General features: G+C 39.7%; 1 protein-coding gene across 9 annotated transcripts; it reads right to left on the minus strand.

Moving 5' to 3' along the window:
• Positions 1-354: 354 nt before the first annotated feature.
• LOC117493599 (clathrin coat assembly protein AP180-like) lies at positions 355-26466 on the minus strand. 9 transcript variants are annotated; one of them, XM_034144228.1, is made up of 25 exons: positions 25985-26466; positions 25591-25866; positions 19429-19571; positions 17633-17708; positions 16493-16595; positions 16256-16349; positions 16035-16146; positions 15844-15950; positions 15722-15763; positions 14640-14713; positions 14430-14435; positions 13898-13910; positions 13677-13801; positions 12076-12152; positions 11910-11924; positions 11169-11339; positions 10092-10193; positions 8100-8174; positions 7653-7739; positions 6939-7007; positions 4722-4808; positions 3860-3921; positions 2794-2850; positions 2605-2716; positions 355-1795 (listed from the first exon to the last, which is right to left on the minus strand). In XM_034144228.1, the coding sequence occupies exons 2-24, from the start codon at positions 25718-25720 to the stop codon at positions 2630-2632; spliced, it is 1914 nt and encodes a 637-aa protein (XP_034000119.1). In that variant the 5' UTR covers positions 25721-25866; positions 25985-26466; the 3' UTR covers positions 355-1795; positions 2605-2629. The 9 variants fall into 9 exon arrangements, with proteins under 9 accessions (XP_034000119.1, XP_034000121.1, XP_034000120.1 ...); XM_034144230.1 differs by lacking the exon at positions 7653-7739 and having other exon boundaries at positions 4722-4793; positions 25985-26465; XM_034144229.1 differs by lacking the exon at positions 7653-7739 and having other exon boundaries at positions 25985-26465.
• Positions 26467-26788: the final 322 nt, after the last annotated feature.

The raw sequence follows: 26788 nt of genomic DNA on the forward strand, positions 1-26788 counted from the left end.
TTTTGGAGCCAGGATAGCAAACCGACCTGTTTTTGCTGATGGGAACTTGGGTCCCCCTCGCAGTGCGGGTGCACTTATAACTCTAAAACTGTAGTTGTGTAAAGGAAAAGGCAAAACCATATTTTTTCTTTTCTTTGTTGCACAGTGCACACACTTTGATTTGTTTACTTTTGTATAGAATCATACATAGGTACAACCTGTTGGTGCTCATTTTACCTGTTTAAAATATATTGTGTTGTATTTTTGTCCTTTTTGAACATACATTTTCATGCCTTAAACACATTTTGTTCTCCAAAGAAAATTATTCATGCCAATAAATACAAATGTTAAGACATAAGTGATGAGCCGTGAGGGTAGTTTGGATCAGTGTATTTGTCTTTTATTGCATCTCATTTGGACTCACATGCAGGTGGGGGTGAGGGAAAAAGAACGATGCCATCCATAACAATCCCCCCAATAAACAACACAGCCTTCATTTGAATACTTAGCAAACATTATTTATCCACATTCTTTTTGTATTTTTTACGTGTCATAGTCATCTTTGTTTTTCTGTCAACACTTTGTTAATGCCACAATGGATTAAGATACAGTCACTTTTGGAAATAAACAACACACAGAACATCAAGCAAATACTTGAGTGCTTTACAGTGAGAGTCGTCGAGACTTCCAGTGCCTGTACACCATCAAATGTACCGACCGCTGCTGCCTCACTCAAAGAGGAACGAGGCCACATCCCAATCACATACACAAATATTTACTTTTCCCTTTGAGTTCCACCTTAACTTTAAGTCATCTTTTAGGAGACAGACAAGCAAAATAGTTTTCTAAGAGAATCAGGATGCAGTACCACTCCACACCAGCTGAGGGCGCAACAGTAAACACTCGAGCCAAAGTTTCCACTGATACTGCCTCCGATTACAGATTGAGAGGTATATACAAAGGTGGGGAAATGTTTGTCTACTTGCATTATTTTCAACCTTATAATTTGACATAACTAAAAATATATGATACATTTTGTTCTCTCAAAATAAAGATTAAAGAAAATATGTGTAATCTATCATTTAAAATATTCTCAAATGCATATGTCAATTTCAACAGAGTTCACACATTGTTGCATGTTAATGACAATCCCTTAAGAAAAAAAATGAAAATGAACACAATTCCATGTGTTCGATGATAAATCCAGATTTGCAGTGCCAGTTGTTTTCAGGTACAATTGTTCTCCAAAAAAGTAGACAGGTGGGCGGATGGATGGCCAAGCAGATATAGGTACAACCAAGTTTTTAATGACATAAACATAGCTCAGTATTAGTTTGGACGATAGGGGTAGAGGAGTGGGAGTGGGGATTGGCCAGTGAAGTTACACACACCGAACACAGTCCACATTTAACAACACAGTCCTCGTCTGGGAGATGCGCAAAGAAACCAACATTTATCCACCCTTCCAAGTCAGCTGATACGCGGAAATCCATAATGAATCTAAATACACATTTATTATTTTTTTGTTCATTTTTCCATAGTATATTAAGTAAAGGTTAACACTGAATTACACGCACACCCACACACACATAAACAGAGTTTTGTTTTTCTGTATCTAGGGTTCACATTCACAGTTGTGCTACAACATGAGATAAGAAGGGCAGGGTTTTTTTTTTTTATAGGGGTAGGAGGTCAGAGGGCAAAGATCGTAGATGGAATGGCTGGTTGGCTGAAGGGGCTGGGGCATGACGGAGGGGAAGGCAGTGGGGGAAGTGCAGACATCCACATCCACAGAGCTCCAGACACAATGACAAACCTACAGAGGAGGGAGAGAAAAATGAGACTTAATTAAAACAAGTACTCTCAATAGAAATTGGTGAAGTCTAATTAGGCTGAGAGAGACAAAGAAGGAGATTCAGAAATGTGTTGACTGGAAATGTTTTCTGACTGGCAGACTGGTTTTTGGCATTTGTATCATGTACATCAATTCCATTAAGTTTGGGGACTTGCAAGAGATAGAAGACAAACTAGTCTCATCTAAATTTAAAATGTTAAACCGTCTATCTCTATTAGCTTATTTGCACTGTATATGAAACTCTTCTTTTCTTTGCAAAGCTGTTTTTAATTCTGCTAATTTCGAATGCTGACCGAAAAATAAAAAAATAAAAGATATATATTTACACTATTACAGTATAGATATTAAAGACCATATCATAGGATGTATAGCCTTTTAACTTGATTTTGTATCAGGTATTATGTTATTTGGAAATATATGTAATAAGTTACATGTAGTTGCTGTTATAGGAATACTATAAAAACTGACAATAAAGGATAGGTGATAGCGTTACATCAATACGTTAAGTTTTAGTTCCATATACACACATGCAATCTATGACATATAACATTTGTGAAAAGTTTGAAATGGAAAAACTGACTAAATTTCATTTTGCGTAATTTCTTTGGAAAACCTCCAGTCGGTAATGCCAGTTGACTGTTACTAATTCTTAGTCTCTATTTAATAATCGTGATATCAATTATTGACCCAAATAATCGTGATTATGATTTTTGTCATAATCGCACAGCCCTACTTTGCATTGAAGTGTTCTATTTTCTGTGTGTATATACCTTGAGGCTTTACAGGTCAGCCGGTCTACATGAAGTCCTTAATGTTGAGGTCATCCAGAGCGTTCCTCGGGGGTGCAGGCTTTCTGGGACTCTGGGCCGCTCCGGGAGACATCTGCAGACACATTTACTTTTAGCACTTTAACTCTTTTGTCAGAGCAGCAGTAACGAGTTAAAGAGTGAGTGTGTTACCGGTGCTCCGGGGCCTGGCCTAGCCATGGACATCATGGTAGCTCCTGGTGCCCCGGGCTTATGGGAGAAAAAAAGAGACAGTAAGGAACTATATTTGCCATCTGATGGGTGTGAGGGCCACCTTAAGGGCTAATTGTCCATCAATGTCTTGTAATGTCCAGAGTAAGACATTACTAGACCATACTGGACTGGTGGTCTTACCATATTGTAGCAGGGGTGAGTCCCCATAAAAGGAGGAACACCCATTGGTACGGTCTAAAGGTGTGGAGGGGAGGGAGAGGACGAGTTGGGATGTTACTACACTACATAATAAGACACACGCACACTGCAAAACAATACACAGACGTCAACATAAGTTACACATTATGTAAAGAAATACCAGTATCACACACAGATGATAAGGAATACGGACAGACACGCCAAACTTGACAAATGAACACACAATTAGGGCCCGAACTTAACCTAAACGTTGATAATAGTCCTTAATGTACATATGCACAATGATTTTTCTTTTATAGGGGCAGAGAGGAAGCTTTTTGCAGATAGCCTTCTGATGAAAGTGTCATTTCTGTTGTTGCCAAAAGACAACTGAAATATCCAAAAGCAGCAAATGTGTCAATGATGGGGCACGTTCAGATTTAAACTCAATTCCATCAAGTTTTATAAAAATATAAGCTTAAAAGAAGAAAAATCAGCTGTTTCGAAGGAACAGGTTCTTAATTCAGCATTAATATTTGCCACTTCATCACTCTCCAGTAGATATTTGCGACAAATAAGAATTATAAGTTTGGATATTTGTAAGTATTTACAATCAGCACGTGTGCTCTATTATACATTCTATGTGATGTGTAACTTACATTAAATCTACAAGTAACTTAAAGTTTGCTATATGTTTTTTAAATTAATATATATATATTTTTTCCACTGCCACCCCTGTCAGTTTCCTGGGTCTGTGATTGGACCTGAAACCTGGAGAGCCAGATGAAGGCAGTGCTTGTGATTGGTGCCCTGACTGAGCTGCCATGCGGCTCCACTCCATGCTATGAGACACACAGACAACATTTACCATGGGGGCACCCCAACAGGGGGGAGCTACCTGAGCTGCCGCTGGGGTTCCCATTGAGAGATCTGAGAGAGAGAGAGAGAGAGAGAGAGAGAGAGAGAGAGAGAGAGAGAGAGAGAGAGAGAGAGAGGTACTGCAACATCACTGTTTTCATTTACTTACTTTATAATGACCATACAGGATCAAAAAGAGTTACAATATTCATTTTAATAAATAGGAGCTACTGATAGTGACTTATAGTCTGCTAAAGGTTTCTACTAAAGGATTGACTGAACCATTTTTTTTGGTAATAATTAATGGTTATGTTAAGTTATTTTTAATGCAAAAAATGCTGTATTCATCCTGTCTGATATCAAGATTTCAGCTAAGCTGAATATCTTTGGGTTTTGGATTGACAAAACAATTATACATTTTTTGTATTATCTTACACACTGAAAAGTTGGGATGGATATTTTTCCCTTTTTCAAAACATCCGTTAGACCAAACAGTAAATTAAAAAAAAGAAATTGACACAATAATCAACAATGAAAATCATCATTAGTTGCACCGCTATAATTAATAACATAGTTTTAAATAGCCTTACTAGCTTTTATGATGAGAAGATAAATGCCATAAAAGGCTGAATTGTTTTTTAACTTTATTGTACTGATTAGACGAACAATATACAATGTATTAATTAATAAGCTTTATATGTACTGGTCACAGTTGCAGTGAACAGTCTTTATGCTAAAAAAAAGCTTCAAGTTTCAAATCTAGCATACAAATATCATGGTTGCATCAGTCTTCTCATCTCTCACAAAGAGAGCAAATTAGCATGTTTTCCACCACAGTATTAAAATCAATATCTATGTAAACAACTACTTACTACTTGCCATGTTAGCCATGGAGGTGTCAACATCCCCCCCTTGAGGGGTCAGAGTGGGCTTCATTACATCGCCTAGTCCATCAAATACTACAGGAAGGAGGGAAGGGATGAGGAGGCAAGGAGGGAGAGCAGGGGAGATATTAGCGTCTTTACATGCAAGCAATTCTCACACTAGCAACCCTCCTTACTACTGGGGATTACTATGACAACCAATATATGTCTCCATGACAACAGTGGGACGAGAGGAGCATTGGCATGAGCTTGAGCGTTAATATCACAAAACAAGATATTTAATCAAATCTAGAGCAGTAAGTAAAATAGACAATTTTGTGAAGATGATGATGTCAGTTAGTGCAACCTGTATAAAGTCAGGAGACATCAATCAGGTCAGCTGCTTTACTTTGTTCATTTGTAATATGGGCAAAGGTAATAACACCTAGTCCAAAATGTATGAAGGATATATATAAAGCATCATTTGTGACCATATGTGCAACCAATAGTACTGCATTATAACCATCATAACAACATGCACAGTGTAAACAATACATTGTCAGTGCTTGTTGGTAAATTATACATATTTCGGGCCTTTGCTGTTTGTATGTAATTGCTGCAAAAATTATGAAGAGGGCAAAAGCACTGCAGTTAAGATGAAGCTGGGATAAATGCTAGAAGCTACTGCACACACTCTGTCAGGCGTCTCGTGGTGGAAGGGACAGTGCAGCTGAGCTTTGCCTTACACCACTGCAATGCAGCAGTGCACTGTGGGAAATTAGCGTGTTAAAGAGCAAGGAAACTCACCCAATCAAATGGCAGGAAGCAAGCAATGAGCCAGCCCAAGAGCCAGATGGAGAGGGAGAGAGTGAGGAAAGGAGAAAGAGAGAGGAAAGTAAAAAAAAAGCATAGATGCGAGAAGAAGAGAGAAAAAATAAATGCAATGAGGTTTTAAAGGAGCGGGTGACAGTGACAGTTTATTGCATGAATGATAGAAAGAGAGGGGGAAAGAAAGAGTTAAGCCTTAAGCAGTTGTATTGCAGACCATCAGTTATATAATATTAAGACCAATGGCACTGGACAGGAGATGACTGGGAACCAGGTGAGCAGAGATCATGTTGCCACGGTAACAGTAACCGGGGATACCAGTCGTATGAAAGTGAAAGGTGGCACAGATCAGAGGAATTCCCCCCGGAGACTAACGCCCACGGTAGCACTATGCAAATGAGGTGATGCAACGATGACGGTAATTTGACCATATATGGATGTAGTTTGAATATGTAGCACCTAACAGTGACTCTCCTTCAATACTGAGCCAATGACGAGTGTTAAAAATAGTCATGCACAAGCTCTTAAATGAATTATGATTCAGTGTTCAGATTGAGTTAGCAGATAAACAAACTGCTAACTATTTCATTAACCTTTACCAAAGTTAATAGAAACAGTGAGTCAACAAAACAACCATTTTGCCCAAACAGTGTTCTTTACAATTGAAAGGAAGATGTTCATAAATGGCTCTGAAGTACATGTCATAAGTATAATAATAATAAGGTGGTATAGGAAAGCTCACAGGGGTCTTTATTCAAATGATAATATTAGTACTGCCTACAGAGAATGAATGACACCTTAAGTCTTATCAAATGAATAAATGTTGATTTAGATATTGCATGAATAAATGGAAAATCACATTTATATATATAATTATGTTTATATCGCATTTTTTTCTCCAAATTGGAATATATGTTGTCCACTTTATAGTGGGGTATGCCTTTGGAAGTTGATCATCAATAAGCTATTTTATTTGAAGGCAGTTATGGAATGCCCATGCGCCAGTATTGTATTTTACTCAAATAACACATATCACACGTTATATATAGTGTATGTGTAAATGATAATGCTATTGTGGAAGCACAGTTACATTTTTTGGTTTTTCTGATCATTTTAATATAGTCCCCTGTGGGCTTCCATAGAATCATGTACAATGTACATACTTATGAACAATAGCTGCAGTCATGGCCGGGCTCTCAGGTTCTGCTGCTAGTTTAAAAACTGCAGCGGAACTTTAGTATTAATTCAGGATTCAGTTTAGACTGAAGATTAAAATTGCACACATGGTAATCCATCCATGACTGCAGCTCAGTGCTTTACCAAAATGTTTGCAACATTTTGGAATGCCCTCCACTGTACACACATGCATGCAGAGTATAATTTTAGTTTTTTTTTTACCTGACATGAGCTCAGCACCGGGGGCAGCAGGAGCAGCAGCAGCGGCTGTGGCTTCTCCTCCTATGGATTCTGGCAAGTCAACCCAAAAATATACCAAACCATGGCATTCCAGGTCAAAGTAGATTCATGAGCCATTCCCATCGCAGCATAAGGGCAAAGAAGGGGTAATAGTCAGCCTTCGGCTTCACGCTGGTAATGTCAAACAAAGTTTTTAGAGTTAGAGAGAACGGAATACACAATACATGTGTATTTCATAAACCAGGACACATCGTCTTTTAAAATGTAAAACACACACTCATATGCAAACATACACACATCTCAGCATTACGCCATACTCATTGACAGTCGCAGTAGAGCACCCACGTGCATTTTCAAGACATTAAAGCCAGCAAAAAACGAGGAAAGTAAAACAGAAAGTTCCAAGTGCTTGCAGTCCATAGATCCTTAGACTATTTCAACATGATCAACTTGATCTTAGCTATGCTTGTAATACTTCCGAGATCAACACACGAAGAGAGAATTCACAAGGTTTTCCTTACAAAAGTTAAATGCAACAACTTAACTACCCAGTATGTATGACCATTTATAGAGCCTAGTACTAATATCAGTGGTTTCATTTGATGTTTCACAGATTCTACTCCTCTTCTCTGATGATGCGTTCATGGACAGGGCAGGCAGAGTGAATGCAGGGCTGCAGTCATGTGAGTTACCCACCACCAAACAGGTTCATGATGGCTCCCGTGTCAATTTTGGGTGGGGGTGCGGATGAGAGGATGGGCGCAGGGGAGCCGAACAAATCCGCTGGGGAGGGCAAGGTGGAGATGTTGTTTAGAGCCCAAACCGCACACACACAGACGCACGCACACGCACACGCACACGCACACGCACACACACACACCCAAGCTATTGATTGGCCATGATTCATTATAATGTACATTTGCATTTGCAGTGCACGCAGTACATGCTGGAATAGGAAAGTAGGTAAGAGTGATTGAGTAAATGTTTCAGGCAGCTCAATAGCTTCCCGCTGACCCATAAGAGAGCAATCTAATTTCCTTTCATTCCCCTTCCCTGATCAAAGCCAAGGACAAAGCTGAAGAACAGGCAGGGCAAGACAGGATATGAGAGTGAGAGCGCACAAGAGTAGGTGCAATAAGGTACCTGCTGTAAACAAGTCAACACTGGGAGCGAGCTCTGCTTTGGTGAAGTTCGTGTCTGGCATGGAATCAAAGAGATCTGCGCACCCAGAGACAGGAATATTAAAATGCTCAAACACTTGAAAGAATGGTGAGGATGCTCTCACGCACAACAGCCAACTGAAAAACCTTCAATATGTGCACATTAGTCTGATGAAACCCACAAAGAAGAATAAAAGAGGATGGTGGATAAAGAAATCAGGAGGGGGTTTATCAATAAGAGCACAAGACATTGGATTAATACCCGATACCACACACATCTCTAATGTTTACCGCTGAAAATGTCAGTCGCAGGGTTGGCGACGCTTGGAGCTGAAATGGTTGCGGTGGTGCTGATGGTGCTGGGTGTGGAGGTGAAGAGCGGTGAAGGGGAAGGGGAGGGAGAAGGCTGGGGCACCACAGAGTTAAAACAGGCATCCAGCGAGCTACCCAGATTATTATTGTCCACTGTCATCATGCCGAAAAGGTCTAGACCTGAAGACGCTGCGTTGGTGCCACTGTCCGAGGGAGCAAAAGGGTCTTCGGGGAAGAATTGGGGGGGGGGGGGGGGGGGTGAGGAAGAAATGTGACACATGAATAGGAAGGGATGGTGTTAGTCAGTGGCTTTAATACAACATAGATTAGACATGTTTTATGTGATGATGATGGAAATACTGCTATACAAATGAAAGTTAAGGAGGAAAAGAATCGGAGAGGAATGATCGAAGAGCTCCAACACACTCCTGCTGTCAGTCGAAACAACTAAAAATAGCAACTGTGAAAATAAATGAAGTGAAACCAATTAAACACCTTTACAGTGTCTAAATCTGTGAAATCGAAACCATACCTATAGGATAAAATAATCACCAGAAAACCACAACAGGCAAGCTTCTCCATAACACAATACTCAAATCTTCTGATGCCAAAAGATAAGAGACAAGAGCATTGTCTTCAATTGCCATGGTAACAACAACAGTTATTTTCAAACACCCAACGAAACGAATAGCAAATCTGTACGCCTACTGTCCCTGCACAAAGCTTTGAAAGGAAACCCTGATTAAAACTTGAGATCAACCAGAAATGCACACATACACATCGACACAAACAATCAATAAACATCACGGGCAAAGCACTCAAACCAGTGGTGGAACTATCAAACATAATTTTTGACCAACTAAAAGTGAGTGGGGTTTGTTTGTATATGCTGAATTGTCTAATTCTGCGTTGTTCGGGGTTATTCTGTATGTCAATCTCTATAAAGGCGTAGGGACCAGGTGCAAGAAAAAAATCAAAAAATGATGAACAATCCAGACAAAACGACAAGCAAAGCTTATACAAAAACTAGAGTAAATCTGGTATTGGCTTTCAACTGGCAAAACACCTTAACTCTAACCGTGATCACGGTTGTTTGGTAAATGTTCATTACCATTGTCAGCTAAATGTACTTAAGATTAGTTTAGATTTTGGTCAGTCTATTGCCAAAAGTTTGATGAGAAAAAGCTACAACCCTGCTTCCTGTAAACTGGAAGCTATAGCCAGGTGCCCGTTAGCTTAGCACAAAGAATGGAAACGGGTTAACAACTAACCTCGCTCTGAGATTGATATAAATCTTAACACACCAACAACTTTTCTTTGTACTTTCTACTGTGTTATGTCAAAATGTAGTCTTAAAAAAAGGCTATGGTCCACTGTAGCTAGCAAGCTAATTAAGCTAACGTTATCTTCAGAAACACGGTTGTGGGCGGAGTTTTACATTTTTCTAGCTAACTCACTTAAAAAAAGGTATATAAAGGGATCATAAATATGTTACATACCCAATATACTAAACCAAATTGTACATCTAACTGTATGCTCATTTTTAGGTTGCTACTTTAAATTGGCCTATTTATAGTACTATTACTACAGAGTTAAGTTCGACCACTGGATTATCTCACTCACTCACACAGACGCTCACACAGACAAACTTTCTGTCACCCACCAGCTCCAGCGTTGGCGGCGGCGGGGGCGGACGTGGCGGCGGTGCCACCTTCAGCAGCGGCTGCAGGGGCCTCAGGGGCAGGAGCAGGTGTAGAAAAGGCATCTGAGGTTCACCCAAACCCCATCAGAGGACAGAGATGCCCACAGAGACAGAAACAGATGAAGAAGTAAAGATGAAAAGAGAAAAAAAAGTCAGGAAACATGACAAGGATAAGAGAGCATCAGAAAAAAAAGGTAAGCTTAGAAAATATTGTTGAGTATCTGTTAAAAATTGTAGTTTGCAGCATTGATATCAGACATTAATGACTGACAGATGAATAGACAAATGGGAATACAGACAGGAGGCACTACAGTAACTATTCATCTACTGCACAAGGTAAAAACTAAGCCTGAAGACCTACAAGTGTTTCAGTCGCCAACTGTAGCTGTAGCCATGTGACACAGTCTGATAGAATTGCTTTTCACTGAGGTCAAAGAAAAGCATGTCTGCCTATCAAACAAGACGCATGTGGAGAATGACTTTATCAGTATGTTAAAAGCTGAAGGTGAGTGTGTTGCTATACATAAATAAATAATGCAGAAATGTCTGTAAGTATGGGGAGTATTTGTACAGGAATGTTGTATTATAATATGTAGGTGCAAGTGATTGTCTCCTTCTTAACATTGTATTTCATGTGCCCCAAAGTGCTCATATTAACAAAAAATAAGGATTAGCATTAGGAAAAAATTGTAAAAAGGAGCATTTTTAAATAAACAGTTTAGTCAATTAAATAACATATTTAATGAATTGGTTCATTTATATATATTACAAAATGTATTGATTTGAATATTTGATAGTTATTTGTTGATTTCAAATAAAGGCATTCTAGGCATGTGAAGCTGAATTGATGGAGGTCACTGTTTTTTAGATGCAAATTTGTTAGCAGAATTCAGATATATATAATATAATTGATAAATCAGCATAGTTCTACATTTTGTGTATGTTTGAGCATGCAGTCGTCATAATTTGTGTGATGGTTTTAAGGTTGAGCTTCCCAGAGTGATTCTTTCTTAGAGAATTTTCTGGAAGCTCACTGACCTCCCAAAAGATCCATATTTGCGGCACCAGTGGAGGTGGCGGCTGCTGTGCTAGTGGGAGGAGCTAGAGAGACTCCGGGTTCTGCGGCTGCAGGGGTGGGCGTTGCTGCTGTGGTGGAGGGGGCGGTCTCTGCCGTGAGGGTGGGTTCAGATAGCAAGGAATCGCCCATTTCTGCGAGTACCAACCGGGTGTTTGAAATTCCCAAAGAAATGTACCAAAATAAACCCCAAAAGAGCAACCAAAATAACCAGTGGAGTTACCGTTACAACGGTGAACAAAAGTAAGCCAAAACAAAAGTCCAAATCAAATTAAAGCCAATTAAGAAGTTTAGGAATTGTCCAAGCAAAGCAAAATCCAAACGTTAACCAAATTATAGTCAAATTATCCAACACCATCCGGTCATAACCAACAAACAAAAAACAACCAAAATAGCCCCCGTTGTTAACCAAAAACAGACAATGGAGTATGTGGAGGGAAAGGAGAGAGGAAGAGAGAAACAAAGACACTACTCAGACTAAAGAAAACAGCTTGAGGACACAATCAGGGAGGTAACCATGTGACATTTGTACATTTACAGTCTATCTACATTTGATTTGGATTAAAACACTGATATTATTACAGGTTGCCTCAATGTCAGATAAGGGTTAAAAAAGAAAGTCACTGACATTTAGGCGTCCTGGAGGATGTTTAAATCTACACTTGTCTGGACTAGAAGTGAAGTGAAAGCAGAGTGAAACTCACCTGATCCAAGAAGATCTATGGAAGCAGAAAACAAAGGAAAATACATGTTTTTTGACAGTTCACTAAAAGAAAATATATTATTTAAACGTCAGCCTCATTTACTGTAAATGCTTTAATGTGGATTATTTCTGATGAACCAGCAGCTGACAGGAAGGAGGATACTTACCTCCCCAAGATGTGGGGGCAGCTGATGATGCTCCTGTGGGCCCGGAGGAGGACAGAGGATCCAGGTCCAACAAGGAGCTGGAGGAGGCAGAAACAAAAAGCAAACAATCAATAGGTTTTCAAGATACTTTTTAATGACTGATTTTAAATGCCATTTTCTTAATGTCTTCCATTTTTGTAAAGCACTTTGAATTGCCTTGTGTTGAAAGGTGCTATATAAATAAACTTGCCTTGCCTTGCCTTACTTCACTCAAAACTAAAAATGTTGACTGGTTGTGCTCAAGGGATGTCAGAGGAAACTTAAGTCAGCAGGATTCATCCTCTGGGAACCATGAAAACCGTCCATCTAATAGTTGTATGTTGAGGTATATTTACTCGGGAGGTTAACCAACAGCCTTCCATTGAGCCATAATGCTAGCATGGCTAAAAATAAGATTGGTACGTCCAGGAAGTTTTTATGGGTTGTTAAATACTTCAACTATATCATCAAAAATATATAAAATAACAATTGCTGCCAAATGAGCTCTTTATGGCAGAATTAGGTTACCATTTCTAAGCATTGAAATCTCAATGAGCCAACCCTCCAATTAACCCTCTTATTAGAACTAGAGCTTTGTTTGCTTGGTATTTGCCACAATATATTAACATTTTTGTATACGTTGTGTCTGATTTTGGAAGCTTCCTATTGGACGCGTGCCTACACAGGGAAAGATCCTACTCATTAGGGATGGGTACCGAGCCCCGGTATTAAACGGGCCCCGGGGCTGAATTATTAAAGACCGTGGTACCGTTAAGCTCCGACGTTATCGGTCTTTTTATCGGTACTGGAGACATCTAAAAAATATGTCATGTGTATTATTGCTACACAAACATTATATTGCAGTTTTAGTGTCGCCAACTCCGTTTCTAATACGCAAAAAGACTGCAAAATGCGTCATTTTTTGTATTTTCGATCTCTCCAATCCAGACGAGAGATCTCTCTCCCCCGCCTGTGTGCGAGGGGGCGGGGCAGTTTACACACACGCAGCTGCTACATGCAGCAACACACACACACGGAGGAGATGGCGGAGAGAACGCGCTCCGAAGTGTGGTTAAACTTTACCCGTCTCGCTCGTTGCCTAAAGTGCAATAAGAGTTTAGCATGTCAGGGCGCTAACACGAGCAATTTGTCTAAACATCTTGCAAAAGTGCACCACGTTCAGACGGAGAAATGCACCGGGTTCGACTGTCTTTCTAGTAGCTCTGTAGTCCCATCCACGAGTAATGTTTCCACGTCAGGTATATTATGTATAATAATGCTTCAAGTGTAAATATGCCGGATTTTAGCTTTGAGCTCATTTCCATCCGTAGTCCCTGACATACAACATATAGTTAGTTTACCTCATTTTTCTCTCCAAAAGAACCGATAAGAGTACCGTTAAAAGACCGGACCGATAAGCGGTATCGATAAAAGTAGTAGTACCGTTAAAACCTTAACGATACCCATCCCTACTACTCATTGTGCCTTTCTGCAGGGTTTAACAAGGTTGCAAAGAACATTTAGTGCCAAATGAATGATAGAACGGCAGTGAAGAGAGAGAAGGTCACAGAGTTTACACTCACTCTTCAGCTGGCTCAGCAGGAGCAGCAGCAGCAGCAGCAGCGGCAACCTCCCCAGGAGGAGGCTGCAGTGTGGGAATAGATTTGGCTGGAGTTGATGTTGGAGACACGTTGTTTGTCGGAGACCCCTGGAGGATAGACAAGAAGAAAAAAAACATTTTTAGTGGTGCATCAGACTGGAAGAGCTCAATAAAGACATAGACCGTTATGAATGTGCATCTTACCTTTGTTGGAGACCTGAAAGAGTGGAAGAGTGGAATACATATTAGTTCTCTTGCATGGAATTGACAGATCCCTTGGACATAGACTACATTTGTTAATTGGTCTTTTTTTAAAGAAAGAAACCCACCAAGAACAAATGAAAGACAAACAAATCAAATGTGATCATATGAAGGTTACATTTCCAAAGCAAAACATTCTATGTCCAATTGTTCAAATTGCTCTCGTTTTGTCAAGTAACACTTTACATTTTGTGAAATATACGGATGCACATCGCATGTCAGGACGTGATTATACACATGACGTGACTTACTGTTTATCAAAACATGTTATTCTCACATGTTATCACACCACATTTCAACATGTTAACCTAGCTAGCTATGGGTTATGTTTCTGTCAATATGTACTTCACATCTGATTAATGTGTTAGTTTATCTGGTGGTGGTGGTGGGGAGGGGGTCAGGGGTACACTAAATAACATCTACACAGTTTTCTAATAAGTTAGTAAACTCCAAACAAAACACAGTATATGCTCACCCTTCACTGGTGATTCCAAATGAACATAAAGGGGGATAAAAGAGAGGAAGGATTAAAGGAAATGATAGGAATAAAACACTGGCCTGTTACTGCATTTTCTTCATGAAAAACAAATCGTAATTTACTCAGATCTTTTGTCATTGTCATCCTAATTCTCCTGATCTGGCTTCACACTGAAAAGAAGAAACACTCAATCTGACAACGACTTACCCCTTCTTTCCACCCTTCACATCCTCCAGGCCATTCATGTGTGTTTCCAGACTCTCCAGGATACTGCTGGGAGCCTGAGAAAAAAATTGAGAGTGAAGCAATCAATTATCATCATTTCCACTTCTCTCCTAAATCGCAATGTCAGGCTCTGCGAGACAAAGAAGTTGTTAAATTGAGAGAAGGGTAGACAGCGCTTTAGAAAATCCCACTGCAATACCCATGCATGTATAAACACACACACGCCATATGATTGTCAGAAATGCAATTACTGTAGAATCAACATGCTGACACTACATCCTGTAAACAGGCACTCAGCCAGGGCACCCCTTGTTTCTGTGGTTACCGGGTCCTCGAGGGGTGTAAAAGGACAGTCTTCGTCGTCAGAGTCTGCTAAATCCACCACTACGCCAGGGTGGAGGCACTGGGGTGGGGAGATTTATTGCAGATAAGTCTTGGGTGTTTATGTATGTGTGTAAGCATACTTGGACACAATCCAGGAATCAAATAAACCTCAGAGAAATGCTGAATGTCTTTACTCTGACTACACCTGCAGCGCACACACAGTACAGCATAAGGTTGTGTGAGTCAGATGCAAAACAAGACGATGAGCTTCACTGTGGGATAATGTGGAATTTTTCTCTTTTGTTTTTTGGATCCAGAACAGTGAAACTTGACATTGTTTTCACTGGGTTTGTGTTGAATGTAACTAAAGACTACAGTAGGCTATGTAAGGTATACAGTTAAACAACCATCAGCTGGTACTGGCAAAATAAATGCAGACGAGAATCAAAACGGTCGACAAAGTGGAAGTCTTTTCTGTGATTTGGTAGTTTAATAAAATAAAGAAATAGACACCTTATTACAGATTTCTGTATTAAAAGGCAGAAGTTGCACAACCTTGCGTAAAAATTATAAATAGAAGACTATATTTTTCAACTCATTGAGTGGAGATCTGTTCTTACACACTGTTCTCACTTATGGTTTAGCCTGTTTCATAGCTTGTAATAGAATGGTAGTGTTGTAGCAGAACGGAGCGCATACTTTGCAGTTAATATCTGAGAGGCACGATATGCTTTACTTACGTAGTTGATGTCAGGAATGTCGTTTTTCTCAACTCCCACTGTCTGTTAAAGGAAAAAGCGTTACAACATTGCATTCTCATGTCGCTATGTTTTATTATGAAGGTGGACGGCTGGTCCCTTACCTCAGCCATCTTCATGAATTCCCCAATCTTTGTCACCCTGGTCAGAAACCTCTTGTAGATCTCCAAGGCCTCCTTACAGTCACTCTTCTTCATCTTGAAGTATTTCTCTACGTACGGGAACAACAGGTTACGATTAATTGTGTGTTTTCGTATTTGAAATGCCAAAGTGAAGATACCCATGGACTACGGACCTAGTAAGTTGATGACTCCGTCATTGTAGGACGCAAACAGTTTGACCAGGTCCTTGAAGAGAAGCAGGAATGCACCATTTATGATCCCATTGTTCAGCTCCTTGGGATGAATCTGAGAGAAGAGGACATGTGAGAATTGGAAGACTTTGGAAATCCTCTGTCTTGTGTTGCTGCTCAGCGCTGTAGAACAAGTGCAAGTATCAAGCCGAATAGGGACTCACATCGAACTCCAGGAGTGTGTCAATCTGAGTCTGCAGAACAGGCATGCCTTTCAACAGCTTCTCAGTGGTCATGGTCCTCATCACGCCCTCAGCACTAGAAGAATACAACAGAGCGTTAGATGCTCACAGGGATGACAACTGCAATAGGATATAGCTCATAGTGTAAACATACAAAGTGTAGGCATGAGAAAGAAAGGCCTATGACCACCAACTCTCTGACCACCATGATTAACGTACCCCTTCTTGACTCTGGTGAAATCAAAAGCCATCTGGCGGTAGGCGAAGGCTTTCTCGTTCAGGTATCGGCCGTACCGTCTGATGAATGTAGACATGTCATAGCCTAAACAGAAAATGTATGTCAGACAGCAGGCAGGGTTCGTTACCTCTCAGCTTGGTTAGTCTGTTGGCGGAGACCAAAGTGCCATGAAGGTATGAAACTTGATGGAAGGGTGTATAGTTAACCGAAGAAGAACCCATTTAATTTGGGATCTGATCCAAATGATGGGGCTGATGCTCAAATTATGTTTCGCTTTCATTAATATAGAGAGTTATGGAATGGCCTTGGCAGAGGACTGCACTTGGAGTGCCCTCTAAGGCTGGTTACTTTTGCTTTTTATATTAGGCAATAATCTGCAAAGTCATAAATGGTTCTGCTCACTGTACCCTAAGGGATCTTTGTCCGAAAGGGACAATGTTTTCTACAAATGGACTGAACAGTGGCTTCTTCCAGCCGGAAAATAAGACTTTTTGAGAGCATGGGAACAGAAAATATGGGAAAAGAAGAAGAAAAAGAATCACTTCAACTAATTTGTGACTTTAAAATCATCCTATTTCCAAAAGAAAACCATAAAAAGTAATGCTCCTTAAAATAATTGGCTAAAACGCAACTCCAAACGTTTCCCAAATATCATGAATTCAAGCTAAAAGATCTGATTTGCCGTTAGTTTCAACCATTATTTCATCCATATGAGTGCTGGGTAACACTTATCTAACAAAAGGCTGAGAGAAATACCACACTGCTGTCTTGTTAACCATTTTATTTTTTCTTCTTTATCCCACACGGACAAGACAACATTTCAATCATATAAGTACGTATTTATATAAACCAAGTCTATCAGTATTATCTTTAGCTAATGTAAATTGGTTTAGATTCATTTGTCTTACATATTTCCCAAGTCAATATCAACAGTCCCTGAAACATTAGACAGAGCGGCAAAAGGTACAGCATCTGTTTTCATGCATGTGTGAATGTGCATGAGTGTGTGAACAATTACATGTGTGTGTAATCATGTCCCTCCTATGTATTTGCCAGATGGCTCTCTTTGTGTTTATGTTGCCTGTTTCTTTATTTTCCAGATACTGTGATATTGTTCTTACCGTTAGAGCCAGTTTTGTCTATGAAATTGCTGAGGTTGAACAGGGAGGTCCTGGAAGCCAAGTACTGAATGAACCTCTGAGGGAGAGAAAGGTAAACAATCAACAGTCGCTATAGAGAGGCGAAGTCCCTCCCTTTCCGGGGGACCTCCATGGGACCTTATTTCGAAAAAAGTATGTATTGAAGTCAATGGAGAGAGAAAGATTATCTTTCGATCCCGTTTGAATTGTGCCACGAATTACACATATTATGTTTGTCAATTTAAAAGATAATTTTGCAAGTCAAAAAAATAAAAATGTGTCGTAAAACTGTGAAGTAACACTTTTTTTGTGTGAAACCGCTCAATGAACTACATCTCCCATCTCGCACCACACACCAAGACGGCCGTCACGTCGTCACTTCTTTCTTTCAGAATGAGGCGAAAAGTATTAAAAGAGGTGAAAATCACTACAAGTCTGGGCATGTTGATGTTACATACACACAAGGGGAGTTAGTCGGTTCCGTAAGAGCCAGCATGCGGGACCGGGATTCTGGGATTTGTAGTCTTTCTAGTTGCGTATTTTTCATAGTCTTATATTTCAACAGTTTTACGACAAACTGTGACTTTTTTGACATGGAAATGATTTTTTAAGATTGACAAACATCATATGTGTAATTCGTGGCACAATTCAAACGGGATCGAAAGATAATCTTTCTCTCTCCATTGACTTCAATACATAATTTTTCCGAAATAAGGTCCCATGGGTCGGAAGTAGATGGGCGGGACTTCACCTCTCTATAGCAATCAAGAGCAATGGGGGGAGGAAATTAAGTTAAAGTTAAGGGAAGCCTCTAAAGGTAAGTAGACTGTAACTGAATCCACATTAGGACAATTATTTTACTAAATATGCAAATGAGGCAATTCCCATACATTTGATACATTAAGGTTTTTACAGATGCAATATCTTCGTATCACTCCAATAATCAGGAAATACTGCCAACAGCTATGTTTTCAGGTATTTCTATAAATCAGGCTATGAATAATGGACGAACCCCTGGAGAATTCTACATTTCTGAGTATGAGAAGAATTCTTAGAAATGTACATTAATGAAGGCCTATTATAAAATTCCATCCAGTTTGCACCACACTACAGATAACAATGTGCTGTATCTCATAGATATCACTTTAAAACCTTCCAAGTTAATTACTTACAATTGTTTTTTGATTACAAGTGTTTTGCGGTCTTTTAGTGAATTTATAAGAAATCCACAGTTGCAAATAGACAATAAAAATATACACATACATTTGATTTTTCCATTGGTCTAAAAGAGACATGTTAAAGAAGCCAAATAGACCAAACTCTCAAAAGTAAGACAACAATGTATTTGTGTGTAGTATCTCGCTACAACCAAACAATTGAATAAAAAATGTTCTTCCTCTTTTTTTTTTAAATATTTCACTCAATCACATAGCAGCCTTTGTAGACAAACATTCAATGGATGACTGCTAATACACTTAACCCACAGGACTGGTTTAATATTTTCAAGGAATTGTGTTTAAAACCTTTTTTTTGCCTAGCGTCCATCAGCACCACAAACCCTTAAAGCACTCGGAAGACTCTTCAAAGTGCTCAGATGTTAATTATCAAGGCCATTCCTATACATTTGGATAATTTAGCAATTCTATATGCAGTCATGTTTATCATTCATTTTCCTCCATAATCCTAACAATATGATATTTGTATCTTATATATCTGAATACAACTAGATTCAGGCTTGAACTGAACATCTCCACATGTCAATGGTCTCATCCACTAACCTCGTTGCCGTGGACACACATGTGATGGCTGGTGACGAGGGCCTTGAAGACGACCACCCAGCTGGCATTGGTGGCTCGCTCAAACAGTGTGTCCGCCATCTGAGGGATGTTCACGTTGGTGGTGTTGGTGGCTGACACCAGGTCTGCAACACAGCCACAGAGAAAATTATTATCATTATTGGAATCATGTGGAATTTGGTGGTCTGATATTTAGCTTTTTTGGTTTCCTATAAGGGGACATCTAAGGAGGAAAGACACGGACGGTTAGTTTAGTCTCAGACAAATGCTTACATCATTTGAGAGACTTGGATTAAACTTTGATTAACTGGGCAGGCTAAGTGTTCGCTGCAGAGCTGCCTCAGACACCCATGAGAATATTAAGCTAGGAGGAAGACCTGATGTACATACCAAATTATATCAGAACTCTCTCTCTCACTCACACACACACACACACACACACAAACACAAACACAAACACATACTGACAACGCAGAAATACTGAAAAGAGCTTAGTCAGCCAAACTTCGAGTTCAGACATGGGTCTAACATTAAGAGTCCATAGTATTGCATCAGCACAGGGTGTGAATATATAATGAGGATAGTGAAATGCATCTAATTTCTCACACACATGCAATAATCTCTTCCTGCTCTCTAGAATGAAGAAGTGTACCGTGTCATTTTCTTCTGGTCAATAAGCAATTGCTACCGAAAACACTTTAGTCATTTTTTATCATTTAAAATTTTTTTTTAATGAATAACATGCTTCCAAAAAGGGCTTAAAGGTGGGGTAGGTAATTTTGGAGAAACCAGCTCGAGTGCGCTAGAATTTGAAAATACACAGCCGGAAAAAATCTGCCACTTCCTTACTGAGCCCCTCCTCCAACACACACGAACGCGCACATGACCAATGAGGGCACGAGATAAGTTTGTGCACAGATGGAAGGCTGACAGGCAGGTAGGCCATCCAGTTATTTTAGCCGGGCCGGCTAAAATGATTGGTCATGCTTTTTACAGTACTACGGCTTCCACAAATGACATTTTTTTATGGATTTTTTGTCAAAGCACTTAAGATATTCATTGCTATCGGGATGTTAAGAGCATTCCATGGAATATAACAAAAAGTGTATCTCGAGCCGGTTTCTCAAACTTACCTACCCTACCTTTAATTTAAAGATAATATTATTCAATTTTTACAAACAATTTTCCGAATTGTCAGAAAATAGTTAAATTCCAAGAAATGTATGAAATGATCAATTACCATCAAAGATTGTAAAGAAAAAATAATCTCACATTTGATGTATTCCCCATCAGATGTGGGAGTTTCTCCTTAGATAAAGGGAGATAGGGAGGCAGACAGATGGCCGCAGAAACAGTCATGCAAATATAAAAAGCGAGCGAGAGGATTTGGTCTGGCAGAGGAGGTAACACTTTGGAGAAAAAAAAGGATAGATGATATTTCTCTAGAGGAGTATATTGCAGAATGATTACCAATCATGCAGCACTACATCATGTTTGACATACTTGACATGAAAAGATACAGAGCCACATGTTGTATTTGGTGAGGGCACAGATAAAGATCAGAATAACAATATCCTCTAAAAGTGCATTTTTGTAGTTGTTCCCCTGACAGCGAAGCAACAAGGGCAGGGCTGAGTGTCTCCATACAGAGTGCCAGAGAGAGACGCAGGAAATATTGGCAAGCTGCTCTGATAATGGAAGGAGAGGAAGGCCGTTATAATGAACAGGGCCTTGGCCTCGCCTTGAGTCGTATATACCAACCTGTAGGCCATAAATAAATCAAGATATGGGAAGGAAGGAGGAGAAGCAGCAGGGAGTCTGTTGGGAAGCACTAATGTATACACGGAAAGGCTGTTCAAGGTCATACCAGGCTGGACAGAGGGGCTGGGGGTTAGGGTGGTTGGTGGGGTGGGGGCTTGTAAACAGATTATTACTAATCACTGGCCCTGGTCTCACTGCCCATCCCCCGTACAGCACACATACATACACACCTGACTTTACACTTAACAGTTTTACACCATGCTAACACTTCTCTATCATCATGTTTGACACCAGTGCTGTCAGTCAGTGCAATGATGTATGTGTCTAGCACAGGATGGAACAGACAATATCAGCTTGAAGATACACCCACATACAGTAAGAGCTTTGTTTCCATCCTGACTCTACTTGGATTTTTCCCATTTCTTTCTGTCCCTTCTTTATCCTGGCTTCTACACGACAAAGCTGAATACTACAGTGCCCTGCAGGCTCTTCAAATGACACACACAGAGACGAGGTCCTCAATGGCTGAAATGTGATTATGTAACATTATCATGTCCCTGGCACGGCTACAAGTTAGTATTTATACTAGCACGATAAACACAGCGTTATCCGCAACCATTTCAAGACTTTCAGCTCAGTATCAGAGGTGGTAGAAGTATTAAGTAAAGGAATATCACAGTAAAGGTAAGTCAAGTTTAAGTGAAAGATATTACTAACTTGAAAACACAAGATTATAAAATTAAAATATACTCCATTTCTAAATAATCTATCTCTGGGTTAAAATTAGTGATGCAATAATTTACGGTGGCGCTAATTGTACTTTATATACTGCTTGGCAGGTAATAATACATTTTCATTATATTTATATTTATTTATAATCTATATCAGCAGTTGCTAAAACTGTCAAATAGTAGCATAAAATGGAAATACATAGATAAAGTACCTCCGAATATTACTTTGGTACATTCCACCACTGTTGATAATACTAAAGCATTAATGTATATAGATATATATAGATATGTGTTTACTGTTAACAGGCCATATCATAGGTTATAATCCCTGGTCTCTGTTTATTATCTTATAAACACACATTGACTTGTGTGTGTGTGTGTGTGTGTGTCTAATGAGGATTGGCTGAGCTAAATAAAGACTATAGACGGTAATCCACGGGCCACAGGAGAGCTCTAAGAATGAACTGAGGTGTCAAACTACTGTGCGAGTGAATGTTGGGTGTGTTACAGTGTCCATTTTTAGTTGGTATCTGCTGTAATTTATTTTAACGTTGATAGAAAAACCACTTGATTAGTAGTCAGATGCCATTCTTTAAATAGTTTTCTCGATCCAACACTCTCACAGGTGTAGATTTGTACGCTACAACTGTTAATCTTGCCTTTAAAAGATTATGACAAATTGTGTTGTGGGATTGGTAGTGCATTACTATACTACACTAACACGTGGGAAACAGCTAGCCGAGCTCTTTCTGAAGATGACACAATTCAAGAAGCCTGACAGCAAGACCTCAGGACGTTACTACTTACACCTAACGGCCTGTAAAAGAGCAGCTTATCCTTTTTACACTTCAGGTTTTGAGAGATAGAACTCTTAATTAGTGATCTTTAGAGGTGCTGCAGGTGCTGGCTAGATTTATTTTACTCTGCAAAAAACAGCTACTTCTACATCAACAACAGTACTATAGCTGTATTTAAATGATTGCCCTTGGTGTTGAGTTGAATTCTCTCTTTTAGTTGACCTTGCTTGGACCACGTGTTCTCTAGAAATGTGTAACAAATTCCTCCAGTGACTCTTTTTACTACATCTACTACTATACAACAAAATGATCAGGAATATGAAATTCAAGTGTGTTTTACACATAATTGTGAAACATAACACTCATTTAACACCTGGGTTTCATTCCCTGCACTGAAATCAAATGTAGACATCGAAGACAAAATAAATTAATACATTTGCTCTTCATACAGAGGAAGATCCTACATATATATTATCTTTTAGCTTTTTGTAGTTAGGCCCCTGTTACACAGCCTCATTCAGAACAACTTCTCAGGCCCTTCATTGCTAAGGTTGAAACACATCTCCACCTCAACCCCTAATGTTTCCAAGCGCTAATATGGTAAGCTTTATAGTGGCAAAGAAAAACAAAACTACCAACAAAACAGGACTCACTGCATTTCGTTTTCCACAGTACCTCATTCCAATGTTTACCATATGCTAATGTAAGAACTGCAAAGAACTTCAACTATGGTAATGCAAAAACAGAAACCTTTACTTCTTCCTGTTTGATCGCACCATTTTCAAACTTCCTTTGTAGAATAATTACTCCTGGTGGAAGACAGAATTGCAGTAAAAGCAAGGTTTTTATACAGAACACATCTAAATGCTGAAGGTGTCAGATTCGTACAGCTATTACATTGTGTATCAACATGTACTTCATAGTGATGAAGCAAATAGTAAATTGCCACTTTGACATTTTGCCATTTAAGGTAAGTGTTCTACTTAAAATGCAAACGTGTTATAATATATGTTAAGTGTTTATTTTACTGAAAGATTACAGATACGTTCAGTTTATTGGTTCAAGTTAAAGACATACTGAATGCACTCTACAGATGACAACCTGTCATTTGTCTTCTTCCTCCTCACAATCGCCCTCTGTCATTAGAGTGCCATCCCCTGACACTCTCAATCTGTTGCCATGGCAACTGCCCTGCACCACCACCGCCACCAACACACCCACCCCAAGGGTCACTGACTGTGTCACTGTGACAAAGGATTAAATATGACCAGTCAGCTTTAATATTTATCTCTCATCAAATACACCATCAATTAAACACAGTGAAAATTATTATTTAGGCGGCCTTTACTTATTATCAATGATCACTTTGCAGTTATTTCCCTTTTTTCAGTCTCAACTACACCAAGAGTCCAAGACATAAATTAATCAACACTGAGTTTTTTTAGGTTAGGAATTTCCTCCAGCCAAGACACACATGCAAGAGAAGCACAGTGGCCTACATACAAGAAGCGTGTGTAGCTTGAATGGATACAGCATAACCTCAAAAACAAAATAAATGATATTTTTATCAATTAGTCTATAATTTAGAATTAACCCATAATTGTTTAGTTAATAAATGCAGAGAATAATAAGAAATGTGCACCACAGTTTCTGTGCAAGGTCATGTATTTAAATGCCTTGTTTTATGAAAAATAAAAACAGAGAAAAGCAGGAAATCCTCAAATTTGAGAGGCTGAAAACGTGTGTTTTCTGACATTTTTATATTATTAATTGATTAAGTGATTAATAAATAAAGCCTATCAAAATAGTCATCATTTTCTGTCAATAGATAATCAAATAGATTTGTCTAGTCATTTATTTATTATTTGTAATGTATTCAATTTGCTCTAGATTAAAGTGTGTGCGGTATCAAGAGGCCTATAGAGGCTATCTCTCCTGCAGCTGGACAGAGAGATCATGGTGTGCACTATAGTCTCTAAAGACAAAAAGACACACAAAAAACAGACATAGACACATCAAAAAAGCTAAAAAGCAATGATCTCTGGTGCTTTGCTAGCATTAGTATTGTCACCTTTGGCTGTGTAAATAATGCAAGGCAGTCATTGGCTGATTAATAAATAATTCAGCAGAGTAGCGGATCACAAGATATAAGGTCCAAGACACAGGACCAGAGCTGGCCAGCCACAGACACAGACAGACTTAAAAAGGAAAAAGGGCACAGAGCTAACCAGTCCAGCCGTTATCTGTATGCAGCGCCACGCCACTGCTTTGGTCTGACTCACTATGTGTAGTAGATGACAGTAATTCATCACGATTTGTCATAAGGTGGCCCCTGCTGTCAACTGGAGATGTGTCAATAAAGCTGTGAGGTTTGATAATTGTATTCAGCTGTGACATGGCTCTTAATTGGCCTGAACTTACTGATAGACAAATTGATGTCTTTGCATGATGTTTAGACAGCATTAGCTTGATATAAAATGTTATTTTAGTATGTGTGACCATCCAGACATGCAGCCTTACAAAGCTTCAGTGCTGCAGCAGCACAGAGAAGGGAAATCAAATTGTATTTTTCTGAGGATGACATGTCAGTCTGCCTTAAAATATGACCTTTTCTCCCTCCCTCTTTCTCTCCTACTCTCCCTTTCTCTGGGGGCTGTCACAAAGGGTCACCAGAGGGGTCATCACCATCGTGGCTGCATCAATTCATTATGGCACCACACCCATTAAAGGCAAGGTGATTAAGAAATGGCTGGTGGTGATAATTCTGGCATGAGGTCTCAATGGATATGTGTGCAGCCTAGGCCCATCTAAGGCCAGCTCTTACAGTATGAACGAAGAAGAAGGACTACACTTACACTCCAGGTGCTTTTTCTTGGGCGCCATCACTTCATGAGTGGTGGCTTTGCAGACAGCCCGGGCCATATCTGATCCCGTTAGCTGGTATTGCGCAGCGGCGATGCGATCCGTGAGCGTTTGCCCCGACATTTTCTCTGCGTTGAATCGACCACCTCAGGAATGTGTTTCACCTCGGGACGATGAATAAATGAATGAATATCACCCGGCTGCTTCCCGGTGGTTCAGTGAGCGGATCCCGTGCGTTCCTCTTCCCCGACGGATAGGCCTGTGACCTTCTGTGTGGGCGGAAAAAAAGCACACAAAATGAGCTCAAACCCCCTAACATTAACGCTATTTTTGCATCAAACCGTGCGATCACGTCGGTAATATGCGCGATGACATGGGTAGACTTACGCAAGGTTGTGAATTCCCCACGGCTCGTACCGTTAGGCTCCGACCGTTTACTTCAGCACCTTGGACAGCTATAACCACTCGGTTATGTAATACCCAACTGAGAATAAAAGCTATTTTATTACCCCGCAGCAATTTATTAAAAAGAAAAAAATAGGCCAATGAAAAACGCAGGTGAAAGCGAGGCTCCTATAAAATATGCTTGAAAAATGACGGACTGTAAATCAACACTCCATAGGTCGGTCAAATATCCCGTATGAGGGGTTGGCTGTCTTCCTCCCTGCAAGACAAAACGCTTTCAAAATAAGAGAATTTCCTCCTCGGTGATTCTTTTCCGTTCAGCTCAGAAATGCCGCTTCAGATGATCCTCTCTTCAGATCGTAGGAAAAATGCGCACCGCTCCCCGTTGGTGTCGCCAACACTGCGCAGCGCAAGATGCTCAGGAAGAGGAAGGGAATTTCCTTTTTTCTCCTTCCCCCCTTGTCAATTGCTTATTTATTTGGCCTTTCTATACGTCCATCTAGACTCTCCTCCCCCAGCGGGTACTTGGACAGGGTTGGATGACACACGTCGCATCACACGTCTCTTAAAGGGGAGTCACTATAAGGAACTCATATCACTATGCGCCAAAGGGTTAATATGTGCTGCTGCATGTATGCATCAAACAGGTTTTCACACAGGACATAGAGTGAAAGATGATTGAAGTGAAACATGGCTGCTAGATACAGTATAAGCATACCCTCTATTTCCCCAAAAATATATAGGCCAATTTTGGATTTATGGTTATTATCATCTTAGCTTGATCCA

The sequence above is a fragment of the Trematomus bernacchii genome, unplaced genomic scaffold (genome assembly GCF_902827165.1).
Source record: "Trematomus bernacchii unplaced genomic scaffold, fTreBer1.1, whole genome shotgun sequence".
NCBI lineage: Eukaryota > Metazoa > Chordata > Actinopteri > Perciformes > Nototheniidae > Trematomus > Trematomus bernacchii.